Raw genomic sequence first — 22,560 nt, 5'->3', positions numbered from 1 at the left:
CAGAGCAGTGGATTATTAGTCTGTTGCCAGCATCAGTCAAGTCACTGACCAGCTGACCGCACACCTTATAGCTGACCAGTGATAAAAATTGATGAGAAGGGAGTGTGTCTTTGTCTCTTGATTCACTCCTAACCACTTAGACTGTTCATGCATGAGTGAAACAATTTAAGGTCAACTACGAACATATGACTGTAACATTGTAGTTAGGAGCACATATGTACTGTATTTTACCTACTGCTTGTTCTCCACAATAATACATGCACTGCTCCAAATCGTTCCCAGTGAATGTTTCTGACATTGTAAGCACTGGAATGAAGCTTAAAGTTATATGCCGGCCTGGCAGCATTGAAGGTATCATTATCTACACTGCTAACTCACTGTCAGGTGCCACGGATTGCTGCTAAGTGGCAGTTTGAGACTAGACTACCATTCCAAAGGCTATGACAGTTGATTTATAGTGTACGTTACTGAAATTATCGGTTCTAAAATGACTATGCAGCCACTTCATAAATCTTTTTGAAAAAAGGGATAGCCAATAGGGAAAGGAGTAAATAAGGCACCGCTGACAGATCACCTGCCTCATTCTGTCCAACTGTGAGCTTTTAAATTCTCTTTAATTCAAAGTTTTGCACACAGATACTAAACCACTGTGGCCGAGAGGTTATATGTCATGTAATGGACAGTTGACTTTTTCTTGGATTTTTCCATTTTCACAACATAATTTAGGCTCTAATGGATATTTTAAAGTTGTTTTGTATGCAATACAGCACTCATGTCAGATGTGTGACTTCTAATGGGAGCTGTTCCATGTCACTAGCAGGTATGTACCCACTTGTTCAATTTTACCATCACAATCCAAATCTCACGTTGACTGAATACTTAAAAAGGCAAATAAATTATATATTAAATAGTTCACTTCAGGATCCCAATGCTAAATATAGCTGACATACATTGCAATGAACTTTGCTTCGAAGGGGCATTTCAAACAATATTCAATCCCAAAAATATCAGATGGTTGATAACACACAAAACTTCATACACACATGGTTCTGCAAAAATAAGCAATTTAATACATATTTAATAAAAGCACGGTTGACACACGCATTGAGGTATCTGGGCATACCACAGCAGCCCTCCTTTGTAACAGGCACATTCTGAAGGAAGTCCCCATCACTGGTGTGTAAAAGCCTCAGGGTACTGGATTTATGTTGCCATGCTGCACAGTGGCTAGATGAGCTTCTTGCGCTTTGGGCTGCTACTGGGAGAGTGGCTGTCTTCCAAGGGTCCGTCCATGTCTGGACCCAGGGGGGACACCAGCTGTAGGAGGGGGTCGTCTGTCGCCCGCCCGAAGAGAGCCAACAGCAGGGCCACCCCATACCCTGTAGCTCGCTCTCCCTAAGGAAACACACCATTTGGATCAGTCCGCAGACCACTTGGAATTAGATACGCCACCCCCTCCCTTTTTGGCTTGTTGACCTACTCTTATCACTTCAACATCAAGTCATTAAGCCATATTAAGCCAAAGGACTATGTTTATCTTCCCCAAGGACCACAGACGGCCCCGCCCCTGCCTCCCCACTCCCCCGCACCTCCACAAAGCTGGGCGTTCACTCACACTGTATGCAGGGAAGACCATGTCCACATGAATCCACGCCCCTGACCAGTCGAACCCGAGCTGAGCCCCGACAAACAGGCCCCCGCAGGAACACGGGGCCTTACTGCGATCCTGCCCCACGCGACAAAAGCATTAGTCAAGAATCGGTTGCTATTTAATCCTTCACACAGTAATTCCGCGCATTTCTGCAGGCATTGTAAATGAAGATAAGCAGGGCAGAGCGGAGGGGAGGATGCATAAGGACACCTGGGTCAGGGCCTTGGGCTGGAATCAGGTCTATGGCTATGAAGGAAACCCACTCACAAAATTCTTCATGTCAGCCATAGCAGAGGAGAACTCACTGAAGTGCAGCTCGGGGGAGAAGACCAGCGGCTGGACGAGGTCGCCGCTGCTGCGGCCCGCGGCCACGCACGCCCTCTCCCACTCCTCGCGATTGGTCAGCAGCCCCGCGTGGTACCTGCCGGTCGCGATACCCTGGAACACATCACATGACACTCTTCACGCCGCCTTAGCCAGCTTCAAGGTCAACCGGTTTAAAATACCACAGGAAACCATCAGTTCAGCTTGAGCAAATGTATCCAGTAAAAAAGAAAGGAACTAAATTAAAGGAAACATTTAGAATATTTTCACTGAATTTCTGAACAGGGACAATTCTGGGACTCAATTACACACACAAAATACTCGGGAAAGAAAACAGACAATCAGTTTTAAAACTAACAACACGGTAGTTTTTTAAAGAGCGAACGAGACTAATTTAAAGAGAATAATGAGGACTACAAGTTTGGCAAACTCGAGCTGCAGTGTAGATGTTACCTGTGCACCTGTGAGAGTGGCCATGTCCAAGATAATATCGGCTTTGAGGTCTCTGCTGGCGTAAGCCACCCCGTCAGCCAGAAGGAGACGCCCCCCTGCGTCCGTGCTCCGGATTTCTACGGTCCTGAGGTACATACATGTTCAGGGGCACCACTGTGGAAAACTACTGAACTCCTGAACGTCAGGAGAGGTGAGTCCCTGCATTTATGAATTCCTGCACAATTTCTTATTGCAAGCAGAAGTAAAATGGTGCATAGCTTAACTCAAACTAATCATCATGCAATAGAAGGATGTTCAAGTGATTTTTCAAAAATACATTGAAAAGGTCACAATGCTTGTGTGAATCTTCAAATCTGGCAAATGTTAAACTGTACACCACAACCAGAACCAAAGGAGGACTGTCAGGAGTCACAACAGTAAACGCTGCCACACAGAGGTTCTATGTTTCACGCAATTATTCATACTCACTTTCCTGAGTACAACCGAAGAATGTCGTCGGGTCTAGTTGCCTTCGGACCGACTGAATTTTCAGCCAGGCAGAAAATGGCATGAAGATTTTCTTTGAAACCCTAAAAAAAAAACACCCAAAAGAAAAAAAAAAAAAAAGTTGAGTTGTTACTTGAGTTGTACGTGTCACTCATACGGGTGCTCACACAAAGACAACACACAGATATGGACATGAGGAATATGCAGCATATGCAGACAGCTATTTTGGCGAGTGGCTGACCTGTAGGACTGCTGCTCTGAAGGCCCCGAGTACAGCAGCAGCTCCAGCACAGTATCGCTTCATCCCCGGCATTGCAGTCTACAAATGCAACACCGTAAACAGCATGGCTGCTGCCTTACTGACACATCAATGAGAACACATGCTTGTGAATTAATGAAAGAACAACATGTCTTATGTTACATGATGCTCAGCCAAAATAGGCTAATGTGACACATTCGTCATTTCTGTATTTACACATCTTTACCGACATAACTTTCGTCAACAGCCTTATGTGTACAGATAGTCATGTATGCAAGCTGACCGCTAAGTAAACTATAGCTCAGGTAAGCACCGTTCTACATACACAGGTGTTTTCCCTTCTACACCAATCGAATGCGAGGGTGCTTATATTAGTTACTTAGGTACTCTTACTTTTCCCTTGATCAGCAGGCCACCCGTGTCGTACACAATGCCCTTCCCAACCCAGGCAATGGTTTGTGTGGCAGTGGACGGAGTGTAACTGAGAATTGCCAGGGCAGGGGGTGTTGCTGCTGCACTGCCCACTCTGTAGATACCTGTGAAATACACATGCGCCAGGTCTCATTGACATGGTGCCAGAGCTTAGCTAAGTAATACGCACATTTCAATAGTGGCAATATAGCAGAACTGCTGCCCTCACATTAATAGGTCAAGACCTGCGAAGTGCTGATAAAGATAACCCTTTTTAGAGATTGTACAGCCCTGCTGAGAGATACATGTTGAGGGTAACTTCCTGCTTTTGCAGATACTCAGACGGTAAATAGATGGATAGTCACTTATTTGTCTTCTCGGGTATTTCCACAATACTGCATACAGCCAATCTTAGAGCAGAGAAAGCACTTTGTCCTCACTGAGGGAAGAGCCGATTCAAGGCCAAAATTATCGCTAAAGAAGCAAAATCACGAGAAGCAGGTACAACCTCCCTGAAATTTGGCAGTTGCAATCCTGTTGGTTTGAGTTACCTCCAAATCCTCTCTTGCGGAGCTCCTCTCCCCGAAAGATGACTGGAGTGATTCTCAACTCCGATCCAACCGCTCTGACCTCCTGTCATACAGCAACACAATGTCAGCATTTTACAGCACTGCCCAGTCATATATCCTGTCTCTGCAAAATGCAATCTGCAAAGGTGTCTGGCAAGTTGGTGTGTGATCTGAATGTGCAATTCTGCTTTGTGTAAGTGATGTACTTTGTCCTTGGCTTTTTCTGAACTTTTTTAACCAGAATTCAGCTTGAGTGTCTTTTGAATCTGAATTTAAGAGATGGAGATATCAAACCATTTAGACTTCCCCCCTAAGGAACTTCCGATAAATTATATGTGCCATCTAAATGGTGTTAAATATTTCATCTTTATTTCCTGTTACAGGGCAGTAGTGACTACATTTGACATTTCCTGTGCCTTTTCGATCCCGCACCTTCATTTTTGACCACCACTGAAGTGTACCATTGCATGACAAAGCCTACCTGAAGAAACTGTTCAGTATCCATTTCACTGCAGGGGGAATCAACAATTCGGGCAGCCAATCTGATACTCTCTGCAACCCTGGATAAGCACTGCACATTAAACAATAATACATTTGAAACAGATCAATGAAGTTCAGACTTTCATTAAAGTGGCTGCCAAATAAATATAGTACCTCCTGCTTCTGCAAGACTTTCGTTTAAATGTAATGAATAGAGATGTACACTGTATTTCACCAACCATTTCCTGCAGTACATCACCTCCAGCAATATGGCAAGAGATATCTATGGCACATTTTACAAGACTTATAAGGACAATTTTCCTCAAGTTTTGAGATGCATGTGTACATTCTTGCTAGGTATTGTATACAATATTAATCACTGACCTGAAGCGCTAGTTATTGTAGCTTACATTTCAAGTAACAACGCTTGTCAAAATAATTGTTTCATGTACATCTCAAAACGTGCAAGACTCAAGTAGATCTGATATATGTGAGATACATGTGTTGTGAAAATGGATGGACCCAGATCCACACCGAGCCCTAGTGAAGATAAACGCAACGTCGTTTCAACTCCAATTCTGAACTGTCACATTATCATGATGAACAACTGATGTACAGACAGCCACAGTTGCACTAGGCTATAAAGGAGATTGGCAAGAAACATCACTCAAGATGGAGAGTGGAGGAACTTGCCATTAGCGTAGCTGTATCGAGTGGTTCCTTGTTTGGCTCCACACAAACAAACTCAGCTGTGACCCTGTAACCGCTGTCGAGTGCGATATGACCAGAAAGCCGGGAGAAGAGAGGGAAGGCTCTAGCGATCGCACATGCCAAGGCAAAAACGGATGTCTTCTCACACACAACCTGGAACAAACCGGCATAACAGACACTGATATTTATTTATCTCTTATGATCATGGCTCAATACTTTTTCCCTGCTCCTGTCCTTATCTTTTGGGATGTCTACAAAAACTAAACTTGCATATAAATTTGAACAAGGTAGTTGTGGTAAGTGAATGCATGAGCAGGTGTCTGTCTGAGCTTACCACAATGTGACCATTCCGTTTTCCAGAGAAGCATGTTTGGACCAATCGTGTGAGTGAATGGGCTGAAGAGGGCGTGTTATGTCGGCTGACTTTGGAAGGCAAGGCAGCCACTGTCACCAAGTTTAACCAGAGGGGACATTTGTCTGTTGGGTTTGGTTTCAAAGAATTTAGGGCGGTTTTCCAAGTCTGTAAAAACAAAACACAGTAACTACAACCATACATTCTGTGTTAATTCGGTCACCATTTCAACATACAAGTACTCTAGAAGCATTTATGTACAGAAGTCAAAATAAACACATTCTAAGAAATTTTCTAACGGGTTTTCAACAAAAATATAAATTTGCTGCTGCTGTAAACCATGCAAAATATAATGTCACCTGATACCAAGAAAGTTAGCTTTTTCCAGTATTTTTTCAGTCTTTATGTGTGTCAGCTTAAGGACCAAAGACTGCAAGCCAACTAGTGCCAGTTTACAGAGTTTCATACTGTGCAGTGAATATTCCAAAGTCATCGTCAAAAATAGACATTGGAACGGTCTTGACTAGATCTAACATTAACAGGCCAACTAAAAATATATCCTAGCATGGTCGAGCTAGCTAACTTTATCTATTTAACGACTTCAGCGGTCTTTGCTGCCTGTGCACCGGAAGAAACCATAATAATATACATACAGCTAATACATACAGTATTGTAGCAAATTATCTAACTTAGTCGTCTATCTTGTATAAAGAAAGTGATGCAACTACAGTCAACGTTGAATAACTTGGTTCCCATATTCGCCATCTACTCTATGGTCCATAATCGGTACCAACTGAAGATACAGTGACTGTCACTTTGACAGCGGCATCTCATTGCACTTACCTCATTGTCGACACGAGGCAGAAGTACGTCTCTCACATCGCTCCAGGCCAGACTCTGGAGATGACTAAGTTGACCGACAATAAGCACAGTTCTGTCTGCCTGATCATTGCCACTGTCGCCTTGACAGAAAACGAGATCAACTGCAGCCATCTTCTCCCGGCCACATTCCTGATATCCCCGTTTCCAGTTCCTCGGCTGAGCACGACGAAAAATCACTGGCTGATCAGAAAAACAAACAAGCCATACTTCCGGGATGCAACGGTTTTCTTGGCTTTTCTCCACCTAGAATTTAAAGCGACAGACTGTACATTGAACTATGCAGGACTTTTATAATTTAATTCCGAATATGTAATGCATTTACCAAACTAGGTCTCGATTTGAAATGATGCTTTCTGCTACCAGCGACTACGACGAGCTTGTAAAAGCGTCTTTATATTCGGCTCCCCAAAAGGTAACACAGCAAAGCAAAATAGAAACAGTTTAATAGAATATTAAAGCTATCCGCAGCGGAATTGTTCAAGTTATTCGTTCAAGGATTGTGTGCTCAGAAATTAAATCGGACGATTTAAAATACTTAAAAAGGCCCCATACAGAAATTTGTTCTCTCATTTCATGTTGTGTTTAGAAACTAGAGTCATGATATGATAGTCATGATATGATATACAGCGAAGTGGCGTCTTCCCACAAGTTAAAGGCGCTGTAAGCACAGAATTAACCTATTACAGGACTATCAATATGTGCCACTGATAATATACACCATTTTGCATCAGTCCATCAAAACGGTGAAAATGCATGAGTACACAGCTAAATAACTGGGAGGTCAGGCAGGAAGACAAAAAGGTTGACAGCACTCCCATGACAACAATAACATCTCTTTTTAATGAATAAACTATCCTTCTCATACTACAGTATACAGTTCACCTCAGTGTAAATCGCACCTGTAAATATCTCATATTCAAACAGTTGATATCACTCAATAAATGAATCTGAAGCATTGCATTAAGCCAGTATTTATTCTCTTTGACATTTTATACAGGAACAGTCACCATATGTAAATGCAAGCTTTAAACAGATACCACCACAAAGTAAATAATAAACACTTTAAAATTATTTTAGATACTGTACAGAAAAATGATACACCTTCAACAAAATTACTCTCCACTCTGATCAGCAAATACATCAGAATCCATAAGACATGATATGAGCCACTTTTACACCTGCTCACATCCTCAAAAATAAAAAAGCACATTTGACACAGGAAATACATTTATGAAACCGCAGGCCAAATATATTTTTTGTATGTGTAATTTAAGGCTTTTCCATGGGTTGATACATTAAATGATGCTTTCTGCTACAGGTGTAACAGTGAACTTGAAAACCATTTAACCTGGGATCCATGATTTAACTGGAAATTATTATTCACATGTTGCATGCCATTTTGGAGCTTTTCATTGTCTACTTATATATACTTTGAAAGGGGTAGAGCACTGAGTGTAACATTTCATTTAAACATCAAATGAAAATCTTAAAACAAACATATTTTCAAATCATTATGATTATCATTCAGGTACTGTACTATACGCTCATGCGTGTCAAAGATGCAAACGAATAATAGTGTTGGGCAGATATGTGCTGGGACAGCTCAGATTATAATCAATTTATAATGCCATTTAGCCATTGAGTCTGGAATAAGCAGAACAGGCAGATTGATGGCCTGTTGCCTGAAATGACAGCACATTACATCATGGGCAAGTACAGAGAGGCGGAGAGCATTTTGGGGGCTGGAGTTAGCAAAGGCCACCCTCATACTCATCCTCCTCTTCGGCACCCTGCGCCCCCCCAGCTGCATCTTGAGGGCTCGTAGGAGATTTTTTCTTCTTTCCACCTCCCGGAACTTTAAGGCTGATTGCCAACTTGGCGTACTGCAAGAACAAACACTGCGTCATGACCACACAGATCACTGCTGCTACTGCTGCTGTACATCATTAAACCCCAAGCAAGTATCGGACAGGTGTTATTCTGCTGATGCTGATCAGTCATTTAGATATTCTTTTTCCCCCACTTACTAACAGTGACAACAGACGGAAGCAGATTGTTACACTGCAGGAAAAGAAGAGCTGTTCAAACACATTTCTCACATTGTTTCATTCTCACATAGTGATCTATATCCTCAAGTCTAAGAAGTATCATTATTTCTTAGATCTCCAAATAAAGTCTAACACACTATCAGTTATAGAAGTTCAATAATGAAGCATCCAGCCAAGTAGAGGCAATTTACAATTTGAACAAAACATATATGCATAAAACAGTCCTCGGAATAACAATACATTCTAAACACTGATCTAAGGGGTTTTTAGGAGAAAGGGGTGGAAACTGGCATTGAGAGGGGTTTTGTAATGAAACCTCCATACCTGTAAATACTTGAAAAAAATGACTGTGGAATGTTGTGTTCCCTCAGTTGACCAGAGGAGATGGAAAGACCATAGGAAAAGAGGTCTTTGAGACATTTCAGTTCTCCATTATACCCCTGCTAAACTAAGGCACTTCTAACACTACCAAAGAATATTCATCTCAGAATGAGAAAGCAGTCAAACCAAATATGGCTGAAAATGTAAGGAAAATGTATCAAGCTAATGATCAATGGCAGTCAACTCACATCATTGTCCATGTACTTGACTAGAGGCGAGTTACAAACACGATACACTTGTTCCTCATCTTGTTCATCATAACCTTGCAAAAGCTGCTCCAAGGCAATGCAGTCTTCGCTCCCACTGAACCCTGGGATACTGGAGGGAAACAAATTCCATTCACATCCAGCCAATAGCCAAGGTTAATATATCAAAAACAGCTCTGAAAAGAATACAAAATCGCTCTTACCTGTAAGTCTCTCGGACACATTTGTCTGCTGCGACAAAGTCATTTCTGTGAAGCTGAACCAGCACTTGTGCAATTGTTTTCTATCAAAAATGAACAAACAAAGAGTAAGCCCTCAAAATAGAATGGCATTGGTCATAAAGTATCATGGAAAAGCTATGTTACATTCTTTGAATAATTCAATAACATGCAAACTACGGTGGGAAAATGCATAAGGAACACGAGGGTAGACCATTTTTAAAAATATGGCTACTGCAATATAATTATACAAATACAAACAGTATAGGATTCAAATTCTTAACATTCCAAGTTATAAACATTGCAGAGTTCAGAATGACCTTCATTCCTGAAGCATTTGTATCTCATATGTTCAATTCTATATCAAAGAGTAATCCTGTCTGTTCTTGTGCCAACTCCAGCTTCCTTGAAGATACTGGACCCACTGATATGACCAAGCTAACAGATAAACGTTGCAAGCGGATAAAACTTCAATTTTTGCCTCAAATCCTTCCTCTACATTGTGCATGTGCAGGTATGCACCAAATCTTGGGGAAATATAATATGATCAGTCCAGAATCAGATGGATATTATAGTAAACGTGTGCTTATTTGGCAAAAATTTGTAATAAGCACAGGCACATCCTGATCGCAGTTTACCTTGAAGCAGGTGGGATAGTTTTCCATTTCTTTATACATGTTCTTCTCCTTCTGAAGCGACACCGCAGCCTCATCAAACCTGAAAAAAAGCCAACCTGAGTTTTGGGGTAGGGCAGTTGGATTCTGCACATAGGCAAAATAGAGGGGAGGAGGGAAGCAAGGAAGGTGGTGAACAGAGCGGGTTCTAGGCACAGGCGACAAGGGCAGACGCCTAGGGCGGCATCAGCCAAACGAATGGGGAGAGGGAAAACAACACAAAACATCTGTGCATTACGTCTGAAAGTGTATGGCGCCCCCTGGGGGTGGCAGGAAGGCTATGGCCTTGTCCAGTGATGGGCACGTATGCAGGCTTTACCTGTGTTGCCTTACTAGAAGTCTCGAGGCTTTCCCCAGAAGTTCAGCTGCTTGTCGCAGGCGATCCTCGTTCTGACAACACAAACACAAAAACCACACGCACACACAAAAATGTTAGCTTTGATTCATTTAAAGTTCAGAAATTAATTTAACAAATTATCCCTCTTTCAAATAATGCCCACAATGTCATTCTAATCACTTATAACATTTAAAATAAAATTCTACAAGATACTGCATATCTCTAAATGCATAAAGATTTCACTCAAGATGAAAACAGTCAAGCCCAGTAACATCTGAAGCTTAACACTTTGAATAAGTTTAGAAAAAAACATAAAAGAATGATGTTTGTGATCTGTGAGGTGCCTCTTTTCTGACACTTAACTTACCTCAAACACAGATGCAGCCTGCTGGTAAAGATTCACTGCCTTTTCTAGATCTATGGGCTCTATCAGCCTGTGTAGGAGAGGATAAATGAATAGTATAAGGCATCCCATAACAGACATTATTTTATCCATTCAGAAAAGCACAGAAAAATAAAAGTCCAGCCAAAGTAACAACTTTCAAAATGCATGTTTGAAATTCTATATAATGGGAAAATCCATTACAAAAATGGTAATGACTCATTGTGAGCTTGGTATTTAAAACTTGTGCTCATGCATTTCAAGCATAGTCTCAATGAAGTACAGTATGAGCAGCTGACTCCCTTGTGTTAATACAGTAGGAATCAGGTAAATGAGACATTGAATGCAAAATATAAATGAATGAATAAATACATAAATAAGATAAAAATAACTATTAAAACTGCACCAAGTTAACTTTAAGGACCATAAATAAATAAAAATTCACAACTCTTTCTTAAATGTGTGCATAAACAATATGGGGGCATATTATATAATCCAAGACATTTTCAACTTACTTGCCAGCCCTGTCCAGTGCCATTGCAGCTGTGTCAGGTGTGCCATTCTCCACATACATCATACTGGCTTTCTCAATGTACTGGATCGCCTCAGGCATCCTCTGCATGTCCTACAGAAAGAAAGCATGTCCACTTCCCTCAGTCTCTGCCACACAGCACAAAGGTGTCAAATGGAGCAAAGCAGTCTATGTCCTGCTCACCAGATGCTTTCCCAAACTGCTTATAACTGCTGTTGTCATAGTCTAACGGGGAGAAGTCCCAGGCGTGTAAGACATTGTCAAAAACTGCTGCTCACACTCATTCACTACAATACAATCCATGCAATGGCACTTGACACACTAACTGTGACATGGTCCTAAAATTCCCATATGTTCACCCACAAATTGATTTTAAAAAAGCAGTGTTGCTTCACAATTATAAACACATGAGCCAACATGTTAATTACAAAACTCACCTTTAGCATCATACCAGCTTGCTCAAGAGCTCTGCAAAACAAAACAATAGCTTACAAGAGGAACACGCCAACTCGTGGGAAAGCAAGAAAGCCAGTACAGGGTATTAATTTATCATCTGCTTGGGACAACAATAAATATTTAGACTAGAATGAATATACTTACTTAGCAGCATGGAACAGACTGAATGCAAGTTAAGTAAATGGGAGGGGAAAAAGTGGCACTAAATTAACACAATTATATCTTAGGAAATCTACTGATTCACAGTCTGAAATTGTACATGAATGTGAGCAATTGTAAATAATCCTGGCAAATTAAGCCCAATTTCTAAATTTAAATCATGACAAACAATGGTGCAATGACTGTCTCTTTTTAAATTGATAGCAAAACTACATCTGTGCATGCTGTAATACAACCAATACACTGTATTTGGGTAACACAGTTATATTCTATATAAACAGCCATGGTGCAACGGCAGGTTACAAGATTGTGCTTAACTCACAGGCTGCAGGCTAAAATTCCAGCTGTACACTGCTTCTGTACTTTTGGGCAACATAAGTAACCTGAATACTAAGTATTACTCAGGTGTTTCAAGAAAGATACCATGTGTACGCTGTATAAATAACTGTATAAGGGCATCTGCTTATTCGTGCCGTAATTAAAAAATAGCATATGGTATATACTGCTGCCAGCTGTATTTTTTCCATGTGCAGTTTTCCCTGAAACCGCAACTGATTGGAAGGATACGCTCTGTTTTCTGTGTGAGCCTCTGCTTCCTTCAAGTAGGCATCCTTCGCCTGCTCAAGCTGCTTGGCATTTTTGAAGGCAACAGCTGAGGACAAAAAGAGAGAAAAATATCTGCTGTGTGCAAGTCCACTAGAGAATCATATCAAGTGTACAGAACAATTATATTATTATGTCACCATATTATTGAGAGACATAAATTAGTTGATGAGTTACCTACTGTATTGTCTTTAAAATGTACATGCATTTTACTGAAGGTTTCAAAAAAGATCCAGATCATAATAAGCCAATACATAAGATGCTGAGGTAAGAGAATGTGGCAAATACATTACTGGGGAAGGTTTGTAAGGCTGTGGGGCTGAGGTCAGTCACTACGACTTTAAGTTTGAATTGGAAGTCCACACACTAGTGACAAAATATGGAGTCCATAACTTTAGTATTACTATATTAACCCACTCTTACCTGCTTTTGCATACTCTGAAGCAGCACTATCGTAGTCTGGTTTCCACTTCATGAAACTTGTCTTTAAACTACAAAAAACAAATTCACAATTTCACATTTTTGCATTACTAAATGCACCTCCCTGGTTTATGTAAAAATAATCCCGAGTATCGGTACTGTGCAACCAGTAGCTGTATAATGCAGAGATAAATGTCCTCTTTGGAGCAAACTATTTAAAACGAGATGTTATGCTTAAAAACATATCAGGCATGCGTGAAGGCGGATGGAAAATCGTATGTTCAGGGGTCCTGTCAACAATGTATGTTAACCCACTCAGGCGCATGCGGATGCCCAACACAACACTGAAGATGCGTTTGTTATGATTTTTCACCTGCGGAAATTTAATGATAAAAATTATTTTTACAGTTTCAAAAATATGTCGACATTAGGCCTTATCACATTCATTCTTATTTACTTCATATTTTTCAATGAAGTGATAAATTAGCTATTCAGGAACAAACAGTAGGATATGCACATATTCAGTGTGGGCAATATAGATGATTATTTTCGATTTTTCAGTACAATAAGGGTACTTAGATGATTTACGCGTGCTGCATCGACCTGACACCTTAACAACATTACGAATTCGGCTGGCGTTCCTAACAATCAGACCTCTAACCAGTTCTCTGAACTAGCTTTACCTGCTAGCTAACCAGCAACCAACTGCTACTAGCTGGTATGGACAGTATGCCGTAAATTAACATTACCATTATGAAAACGCCATCTAAACAGAAGCCCTACTAAAACTGCGTTACGTTATGGCCGACGCTCTAGTCACCTATCGAGCTATATTTCAAAATATGCATATATGAATTTGCTATCTTAGCTAGACTAGCTATAAAGGTGTCGAGGTACACCTAGTTTAGCGTTCCCTTACTATTTTTCAGCCTTGGCAATATGCTCGTGTGCTTCGTTTATCTTCTGAGCAGCCATGGTCCGATGGCAGCCCTTTTAACTGATCACAGTAACGATGTAAAAAGCGTATATATCTAAATTAATATCCTGACACAGAAGTTGTTATAATTCCGTAGGTTGCAGATGATTATTCCTGCCCATCGGAAGATCTTCTACTCGTCATATGTTTCGACTACGGGTGCCCACGAAGGCAAATCTCACTAGACGTAAATGGCGTTGGCGTTTTGTGTCTTCTGGCACAGAACCCTACGGTGGTCGCTGGGTGTCGCCATAGAACGTATCTACGGATGTCGTAGTTTTTCCCAAGTTTCCTACCAAAATGACGGAACCGGAATTACAACTGTTGACCTAACGTTAGGTGGCCAGTTTCCTTTCTCGTACGGCAACAACTGGAAAAGTTTTCACAACTGTTTTGAATACACGCAATAAGTTTGCTTCGCGGCATATAACGTTACATTATTTTGTCCCGTATATTAGAGAAGACTGATGTGGATTTGTTGATGGATTCAAGATACAATATCCAGCGGAGAGGCGGTGGTGGGAGCATTAACAGCGGTCGCTCCATCGGAGGGTCCCCCGCTCTTACAGGAGCTCAGTCGCGCCGGAGGAAGATACCGCCCAGGCCGGCCGATTACAAACTGCAGATAATTATAATCGGCTCTCGTGGAGTAGGGAAAACAAGTCTGATGGAGAGATTCACCGATGATACGTTCTGCGAAGCATGCAAGTCCACCGTTGGTAAGGTCGGAATTAGAGAGTAGCAATAAATTAGCAATCTTGATGGACAAACACTATACCTGTAGCTAATTTTTCTTAACACGTTATTCAGTTTACACGGTTAAGCTAGTTTAGCACTTGCAAGTGAATAACTTTAACCGTTTTGCTTTGATAAATTATTGCTATAACTTGCCAACAGTTAATACCGTTGTCTCTCAGAGGTAGTGCTAAATATGTCAAATAATTTTACAACCCGTTTTCTTAAACCTCAGGCGATGTAGCTAAATTTGCCCTCATTAATCTTTGACTACTGTATCATTGGCTGTAACATGCTGCATGTGTATAGGATGCGGAGATCACTACTAAAGTTAGTCAAGCCTGACTTCAATGTGTGTATGCCCTTCCATTGTTTGGAAGGGATGATGTGATTGATTCACAGCTGACCTTGAAAAATAATTACATAGAAAAAAACATACGTTAATGTATGGTGGCTTTTGGAAATTAAGAGGTGATGTAACTATAACGGATGTTAACCCTCCAGGCTTCCAGTCCCTTATTTGTCCGTTCTCCCTTGCTTCCCTGGTCCTGTCTTTTATAGGAGTTGATTTTAAAATCAAAACTGTAGATTTGAGAGGGAAGAAGATAAGATTGCAGATCTGGTAAGTGAGCCAGTACTGGCAAGTGACCTCAGTTTTTTCTTTTTCTTTTTTACCTTGGACAGAGCACTACCTATGACTAACCCCAAGGGTCCAGCAGTATTGTGACTTTTCTATATGAATATATTGATGGAAAATATAAATTTAATGGAATATATTCAATATTTTGTGAAGAACCATTGCATTTGATCTTATGTATTCTGGAAATAAAACTACATCGTTCAATTACAATTCACTTGATTATTATTTTACTATTGTTTTCACCCTATCACTTTACCAGATACCAGAAATGTATTTATTTACTTTTTAAAAAACAGTACTGTCACATAGCAATTGGTAATGCAGCGGGAATCCTGCCTTGGAGAATTAAGTGTGGAAGACTTAAGCGCATGTTATGTACTTGACTCAAAATCATATCAGCTTAAGTCTGTCTGAATATTGACTGAATATTGAATATGGGATATATCATCTGAATATCCTTAGAGGTAGAACACACCCTCCTGGGGTCCTGTAAAATAGAGTTAGCTCTGTCAAACATACCCTGTGGTTAAGCTGTGCTTTGTCATATATTACGGTACTTGTGATATTCTGATTGTTATTTATTCTGACCGAAGGAATGGAAGAATAATAATGAGTCATAATCATTCATAATCGTTGTGACTGAGCCAGTTGTATTATAGATGAAGTAACATCCAGTCCCTTCGGTAAGTTTATCTAGTGTTTTTTTTTCTTCAATGTGCATGTGCCAAATGAAATCCAGTTTATATTAGGTTGGGACTGTGAATGATACTTTAGCGTTATTAGTAAGTTTTTAATATTATCAATATTGTCTGAGCTTCATATTGAGAAATATCAATATATTTAAATATCGCTGGACCCTACTACTAAACCCACCCTCACTGGACTTAACTCTGCTCCCTAACATTAACTTGGCACACATTCCGTCTCAGCCTGTGCAAACACCGTAATATTAAAAAACACTCTTTCCAACAGCATTATCTTTGCACATGCTGTATGTTTTGTGTTTTCGTGATCAGAAGCCTGCTGCTGTGATGGATAATGACAGTTAAGATGGGATATTTAGCTTTTGACCCATAAGAAAGCAGACAAAGCTGTTTGAATAGATCAAGCTTTTTATTCTGAAAACTCTCGTTTATTGGGTTTTCTGTTACGGGTGTGGTGATTAACTTACAACGGGGTGCACAATTCCGGTCCTGCCGGACTGATCCGCCTGCTGGTTTTAGTTCCAACCAATTACCTTAGTTTTCGTTTTCTGACAGTTCTATAAACAATGCTGGTTCACTCCTGTACTTGAGCATAGTATAATCTTTAGGATACACTTACAGGTGTAGGTGGCTCTTATACAAATCTCAAATCAAGATATGATTGAGCTAATTAAATAATTAAGGGCAGAAATAATTATGGTAAAGAAAATCTGAAACAGATTGGCTCTTGTGCACCCCTGACCTACCTTTATTATGGTTGTTAGAATACTTGGACACACACTTGGTCAGACAGCCAAATTCCTACTGGCCTAATTGTTATTTACAGTTACCCTATATTTCAAATTTCAGATAGCATGCAATGCATGGGAGTAGATAGAAGTAGATCTGCCCCCCCCCTATTTTTGGCTGTGGTGTGGTGTGGATATTCACCCAAATTTCTGTTTCCTGAAACCTTTTCAGAATGATGCATATATGCTGCATGCAAAATTAATGAGCATTCCTCTCACATAGCAAAGATTTACCCAACGGATTAGCAAAACAATAATGAGGTACTCCCATCCTAACTTCTTTCAAAGGAGGAAAAAACCTTTAAGGGGGTTGCTACAAAGCCTACAACTCCCTCTTCAGCAAGATGATCTTGCCGAAATATTGTAAGAATACTTCTCAGTGATCCAATCTTAAAAAGTTGTTAACTCTACACCTTGTGTTGAATGTGAAACCCAGACGTTTTGACATTCTTTTCTTTGTTTTTTAATCTATCCTATGGTATTTTACCTTTAAGTGGAAAAAAAAGTAAAAAGAAACAGCTGCAGGCTCAAATCTTTTTAAAGGTAGGTGATAGGTAGTTCTAAGTTGTGAGACGTTCCATCATAGAGTGATTCATCTCCTTCAGCATTTTAGAGGAATGCTTTGCCTGGGCGTGGCTAATTGAAATGTCATGCCTCCAGCTTGTGACTGTAGGCCTTGCCATTGTGAATGAGTGGTGTCTTTTTTCAGCTAAGTGATGTGCTGACAAAGCATTTTTCATCAGGCTAGCGGAGCCGTTAAGGCAAAAAACCAATTTTGTGTTGCAGTCCCTGCTGAGCTGCGCTTTACGAGGGGACCTAGCGTGAATTGCTGCAGTAAAAACGCCAACAAACAAATTAAAAGTGGATGTGAAATGTGTCACATTTGAAATGCTTCTGGGTCTGTAGCAGAATGAGGGCAGGTTGAAGTGACACTGAGGGCTCGAGTGCAGGTACAGCCACTGAGGTTCTCTCTGCTTCATGTCTTGAATGCTGGTGCATTCCTTTGTTTCATGATATCTAATGTGTTATAATACTTTTAGATTTGTAATGCAGTACTATACTTTCAAATTCTCTGAGTTTCTATTTTCCACATAGTTTAAGTAATTGGGCACATTTTGAAAAAAGTCTTCTCCAATGTTTATTAATGAGATGTGTGCTGCCTGAATAAAAATGGCTTGTGACAGAAGGTACAGTACACTGAACACTGAAAATGAAAATTGTATATAATTATCCGACATATCTTTCTGACTTTTCGCATATCTGACATACCTTAGGTCCCAACAAACTTTGATATGTAGGGTTATACTGTACTAAATGAAAGTGGACACATGCATATTAAAAGGCTGTTCCTTTCTTCCATTATTTAACATCCCTTTAATGAGGTAAGAAACAGTACAATGCTCAGACCTGCATAACCACTGTGATTGGTGCAGAAGGCATGCTGTGGCAGAGATCACACACAAGAATGACTGCTGTGTTTGCTTCCATTAACATGTCAGCGTGTCCATCTACTAACCTCACCCCACTGCCTGCCACCCGCCCGCCAGCTGGACGGCTGCATCTGAATGCGTCTCACGTCCAAAGTATGTTACTCTCATCCCAGCATCCTCCGCTCCCACTCTGTCCTAACCCTATGCCATGTGACCACTGCTGCACACTCCTCACAGCCTGCGAGAATCTTTCCGAAGCACGGCCTTGTGTGGCCAAGGTAAATGCAGCAACGCCCAAAAGAACCAAGCGGGCTATTAGGAGCATGTCACAAGCCAGCCAGTATCTCACTGGTTTGTGTCATGGCTTGTGGCATCGACTGAAGCCATGTTGTGACCTCACTGTCTCTCTTTAAATGAATTAAATTGGCTCTGTGAAGTTAATGGACTTGATAATTGACTGCAAGGGAGTGTGACTCTGTCTGCAGTCAAGAAGTCTCAAAACCTTCCAGCCATTTTCACTACCATTCTTGTTCATAATGGTATCACAGAAATATAGTATTTTTTCTACCTGCTTCCTATAAGGGGAATGAAATGCTCAAATGTAGTGCACTGTACCATGTCAGTACTGTCTGGGAGTTTGTTTAATATGTAGGATGTATTGCACGGTGGTGGTGTGTTATGTATGCTGTGGGTCATCTGTACAGGGACACTGCAGGGCAGGAGAGGTTTAACAGCATCACCTCGGCCTACTACCGCGGCGCCAAGGGCATCGTGCTGGTGTATGACATCACCAAGCAGGAGACCTTCGACGACTTGCCAAAATGGATGAAAATGATTGACAAGGTACCGTCTGCAAGAGCCCTGAATGCTGATTCAACAGCAGGAGTTCCTTTTTGCATTACAGTGCTATTAATATTTAATGCGTTTCATTGAATCATTATTGTGCTTGTCATTATTTGATGCTAGAACGTGCGTGTTCAGCCCACGTAAAGCACGAGCATGGCGATATAGCTGACATTCTTTGGTGCCGTGACGGTGTTTGGTGCTTGTATTCGTGTCTTGATTCTATTAAAAATATCCATCGATCTGTGGACACAGCACCCAGAAGTCAGGTCGATGCTAATCTTGTTTTTCCAGCCTGTTGTAAATTTGAGGTGGCCTACAAACACAGCATTGTTGGATCGGCTGTAAAAATTGCAAGGCTTTTTATGACCTCATTTTTCTTCCAGGCAGTTGTGACATGGGTGTGGGAAAAGCTGAAATCGTGTTGCGTGTTTAGTGGGTGTGGTGGTGCGCTGTCTGTACAGCTGGAACAGTAACGGGAGAATTGTGTTTTCTTTGTGTCTCTCCTCTCCTGTCTGTCTGTTTTCTCACAGTACGCCTCGGAAGATGCTGAGCTTTTGCTTGTTGGAAATAAGCTGGACTGTGAGACTGACAGAATAATAACTCGGCAGCAAGGTGAAAGAGTAAGTGATGGTTTTTGCTTGATGAATATAAAAGCAACGGCTGCCCCAGCTAAATGTCCATGTCAGTCATACATCAGATGCATCCCAAACCGGAAAAGTCAAGTGCTAGCAAAGGATGGGACACAGTATAATGCGGGCTTTGCTCATTTCAGTACTAAGTATAAAATATATTTTGTCAAGTCCATTCGAAGAATGATGATCCTAACTGGTTTCATACACAATCCTAGTCAGGACACCATTCAAAGAGTCATTTACAGTAACCAGAGCATGTACTACATTGAGTGTAATGAGAAACTATTAAAAGAACTGAGAAAATCATACAATCCTCTATTATAAGGAAATGTTGTTTTTTTTATTTGCAGTTTTCTTCACGGATATCTGGGATGCGGTTTTGCGAGGCGAGTGCCAAGGATAACTTTAATGTAGACGAGATATTCTTGAAACTGGTGGATGACATTCTGAGTAAGGTTGGTACGGTTGTCAGCTTTTTATGATTGAAGTTGAATAGCACTGTTTGTAGTCGTGTATCATGCTACGCTACATCAGTAACAGTGCTCCTGTGTCTGTAACCTTTGTCTGGGGTGGTACTTCATTATATATTTTTTTATGTATATTATAGAGAACCAGTATGTGCATTTGTACAGTATGAATTATTACTTTTATTATTTTTGTAGTCAGCCTTGCATGTGGGTTTGCTGTGCATGGACTGCAGATGGCTGTACTGCTGGAGAGAAATTTGTGAAATATTGCTTTCTCAGCAGTCGACAGAATTGGAAGTCAAGTGTCAAATGAAAGAGATATTGCTATGCTATATATATATCTTTAACACTATCTATGCTTTATGGAGATGTACTTGCTAGTAAACACAAGGTCTCAGCATCCATAAATCCTAGATATGAATATTTTTAAATAATTTTGTATACATTCAGTTGAAGTAGTCAACTCAGCATGTGTGTGCATTTGGATATGTGGATATTTGCATATTGAGATGTTCCTCGATAAAAATATATTGATGGTTTTATTTTGCTGTTTCACAATGGTGTATTACGGAATGTTGTGTGATTCAAACTGCTCGTGCTGTTGTATGCATTGCATGGTGAAGTTGTGAATCTAAGTTGCATGTTGAAAATGGTGTTTTTCATGGTGGTGATGGGAATATAAGTTATACAGACTGTACACACGTGTGCTGTGATGTGCACTGAAACCATCTGACGGCGGGCTGTGTCCGTGTTCCCGTGTTCCTGCAGATGCCTCTGGAGGTCCCCAGCAAGGCCTTGTCCAACAGCATCCTTTCACTGCAGCCGGAGCCAGAAGTGCCTCCAGAGCTCCCTCCCCCGCGAATGCGCTGCTGCTAGGCCCCCCCCCCCCCCATCGCCCCGCCCTGCACTCAGCCATTCTCACCAGCAGGGGGCAGCATGGACCTGGCCCGTTCGCCAGATACTCCCCAGCATTTCACCACGCCTGTTCCTCCAGAGCAGTACGACACTTCACACAGTGCCAGAATCACAAGCACACACATCACACGCTTCCTTTGCAGACTACCTCAAGTTCAGGACAAGTGACTTAGGTCCAGCAGGTGCCTTCAGGGTAGATATCCCACGCTGCCCTGCAGAAAAAGGAAGCAGTGCCTTTTGGATGATTGGCTCCTTCCTTGGCTCCATTTGTCATTGTGGTGGGGCTACTAGGAAGTGGGGCTAGATTAAGCACTTCGATTCGTAGATGATCCCGTAAAGTAGTGCGCTCAGACTTCATGAACACACTCCACTCTCTGATTTTTATATAGTGTGAACGCAAGGGGGATCATGTGACCGGACGAACGGCAAGTGTTGGTACAGTACACAGCCTTCCGTAGGTCTTACGTCATTTCTTATGTAACATTTTACATCAGGGTTACATAGTGTTCATGGAGGTCTGAAGTTTATATGAGTGTCTGGAATGCCCAAATCTCAAAAACAGGTGGTTAAACAAGGGGTGGGCATCTTTGCATTGTTCACTTAGGGAGAAGGCCATGAAATGCTCTTTCTGAATAACTGAGTTATGATTCTCTCCTTTATGCATTTTTTTTATCTTTAGCTGACTGAAAGGTGGGAGAGAAAAGGTTTTTTTGGTCTGACTTGTTTTCATGAAAATCTCCTGGTTTTCATGAAATGGGGTTTGGGGTTAAAAGTGCCTGTGTCACTGTCAACGCTAAATTCTGTTTTATAACCAATACCACTGATAATCCTAAAACACTAAAACAAAACATATCTTTACACATTTCTGAAAAGAAACGGTCTTCTCCTAAGCCTTTTTTTTTTGAAGGATCTTTTTTTCAACTGCTTTTTTTCAAATGTTTTGAAAATGTTAATGCCATCCATCATTTGAAAGATGAGGACTTAAGCTTCAGATATTTGCACTGAATGCTGGATTCCCATCACAATGACAAGAAAAACCAAGCAAAACATATCAATCACAGCACAGCGATTTCTCAGGTTCAATGGTTATGTCAAATCAACATCAGACAAAAACTGTTGGCATAATGGGCGTATGTGATTGAAAGCCAGGGACAGGGGGGTTAACGCACTTATCCCTGAATATAACAGATGAAGAGAATAAGACATTCTGGACTGAATGAAATATGAATACTGTTCTTGCCAGTCCCCTGGTTTACACAACATTTTAAAAAAGTCAAATGTACAGAAATAATCATTAGATGCTTGACTGACTTGGGTCTCTTATTAAAAGGGAGCCATTGAAATATTTTACCTTGTGTATTCTTGGGGTCTAAAAGAGTGGTTTAAACATAATTTTGCAGAATACATTGAATTACAACTTGTTATTGACAGAA

The 22,560-nt window shown here is 40.9% G+C and overlaps 3 protein-coding genes across 8 annotated transcripts; 1 reads left to right on the top strand and 2 right to left on the bottom strand.

Moving 5' to 3' along the window:
* Positions 1-970: 970 nt before the first annotated feature.
* On the bottom strand, positions 971-6,866 carry LOC135252734 (probable aminopeptidase NPEPL1). 6 transcript variants are annotated; one of them, XM_064331179.1, is made up of 12 exons: positions 6,540-6,866; positions 5,679-5,864; positions 5,327-5,497; positions 4,635-4,724; positions 4,136-4,217; positions 3,567-3,733; positions 3,156-3,233; positions 2,897-2,997; positions 2,437-2,552; positions 1,957-2,089; positions 1,616-1,726; positions 971-1,395 (listed from the first exon to the last, which is right to left on the bottom strand). In XM_064331179.1, the coding sequence occupies exons 1-12, from the start codon at positions 6,687-6,689 to the stop codon at positions 1,008-1,010; spliced, it is 1,773 nt and encodes a 590-aa protein (XP_064187249.1). In that variant the 5' UTR covers positions 6,690-6,866; the 3' UTR covers positions 971-1,007. The 6 variants fall into 6 exon arrangements, 5 of the variants coding, with proteins under 5 accessions (XP_064187249.1, XP_064187250.1, XP_064187251.1 ...); XM_064331180.1 differs by having other exon boundaries at positions 977-1,395; positions 3,567-3,709; positions 6,540-6,845; XM_064331181.1 differs by having other exon boundaries at positions 1,048-1,395; positions 1,919-2,089; positions 2,429-2,552; positions 6,540-6,832.
* A 667-nt stretch (positions 6,867-7,533) lies between these two features.
* LOC135252731 (gamma-soluble NSF attachment protein-like) lies at positions 7,534-14,150 on the bottom strand. Its single transcript, XM_064331169.1, has 12 exons — positions 13,914-14,150; positions 12,998-13,065; positions 12,539-12,623; positions 11,957-11,974; positions 11,794-11,824; positions 11,340-11,449; positions 10,810-10,876; positions 10,425-10,495; positions 10,070-10,148; positions 9,417-9,496; positions 9,196-9,325; positions 7,534-8,461 (listed from the first exon to the last, which is right to left on the bottom strand). Exons 1-12 carry the CDS (start codon positions 13,967-13,969, stop codon positions 8,327-8,329), a joined length of 930 nt encoding a protein of 309 aa, XP_064187239.1. The 5' UTR covers positions 13,970-14,150; the 3' UTR covers positions 7,534-8,326.
* A 116-nt stretch (positions 14,151-14,266) lies between these two features.
* rab12 (RAB12, member RAS oncogene family) lies at positions 14,267-22,560 on the top strand. Its single transcript, XM_064331170.1, has 6 exons — positions 14,267-14,689; positions 15,267-15,327; positions 18,972-19,110; positions 19,644-19,733; positions 20,096-20,200; positions 20,981-22,560. Exons 1-6 carry the CDS (start codon positions 14,452-14,454, stop codon positions 21,086-21,088), a joined length of 741 nt encoding a protein of 246 aa, XP_064187240.1. The 5' UTR covers positions 14,267-14,451; the 3' UTR covers positions 21,089-22,560.

Source organism: Anguilla rostrata, chromosome 4, assembly GCF_018555375.3.
Source record: "Anguilla rostrata isolate EN2019 chromosome 4, ASM1855537v3, whole genome shotgun sequence".
NCBI lineage: Eukaryota > Metazoa > Chordata > Actinopteri > Anguilliformes > Anguillidae > Anguilla > Anguilla rostrata.
This window is presented reverse-complemented; position numbering and strand designations above follow the sequence as displayed.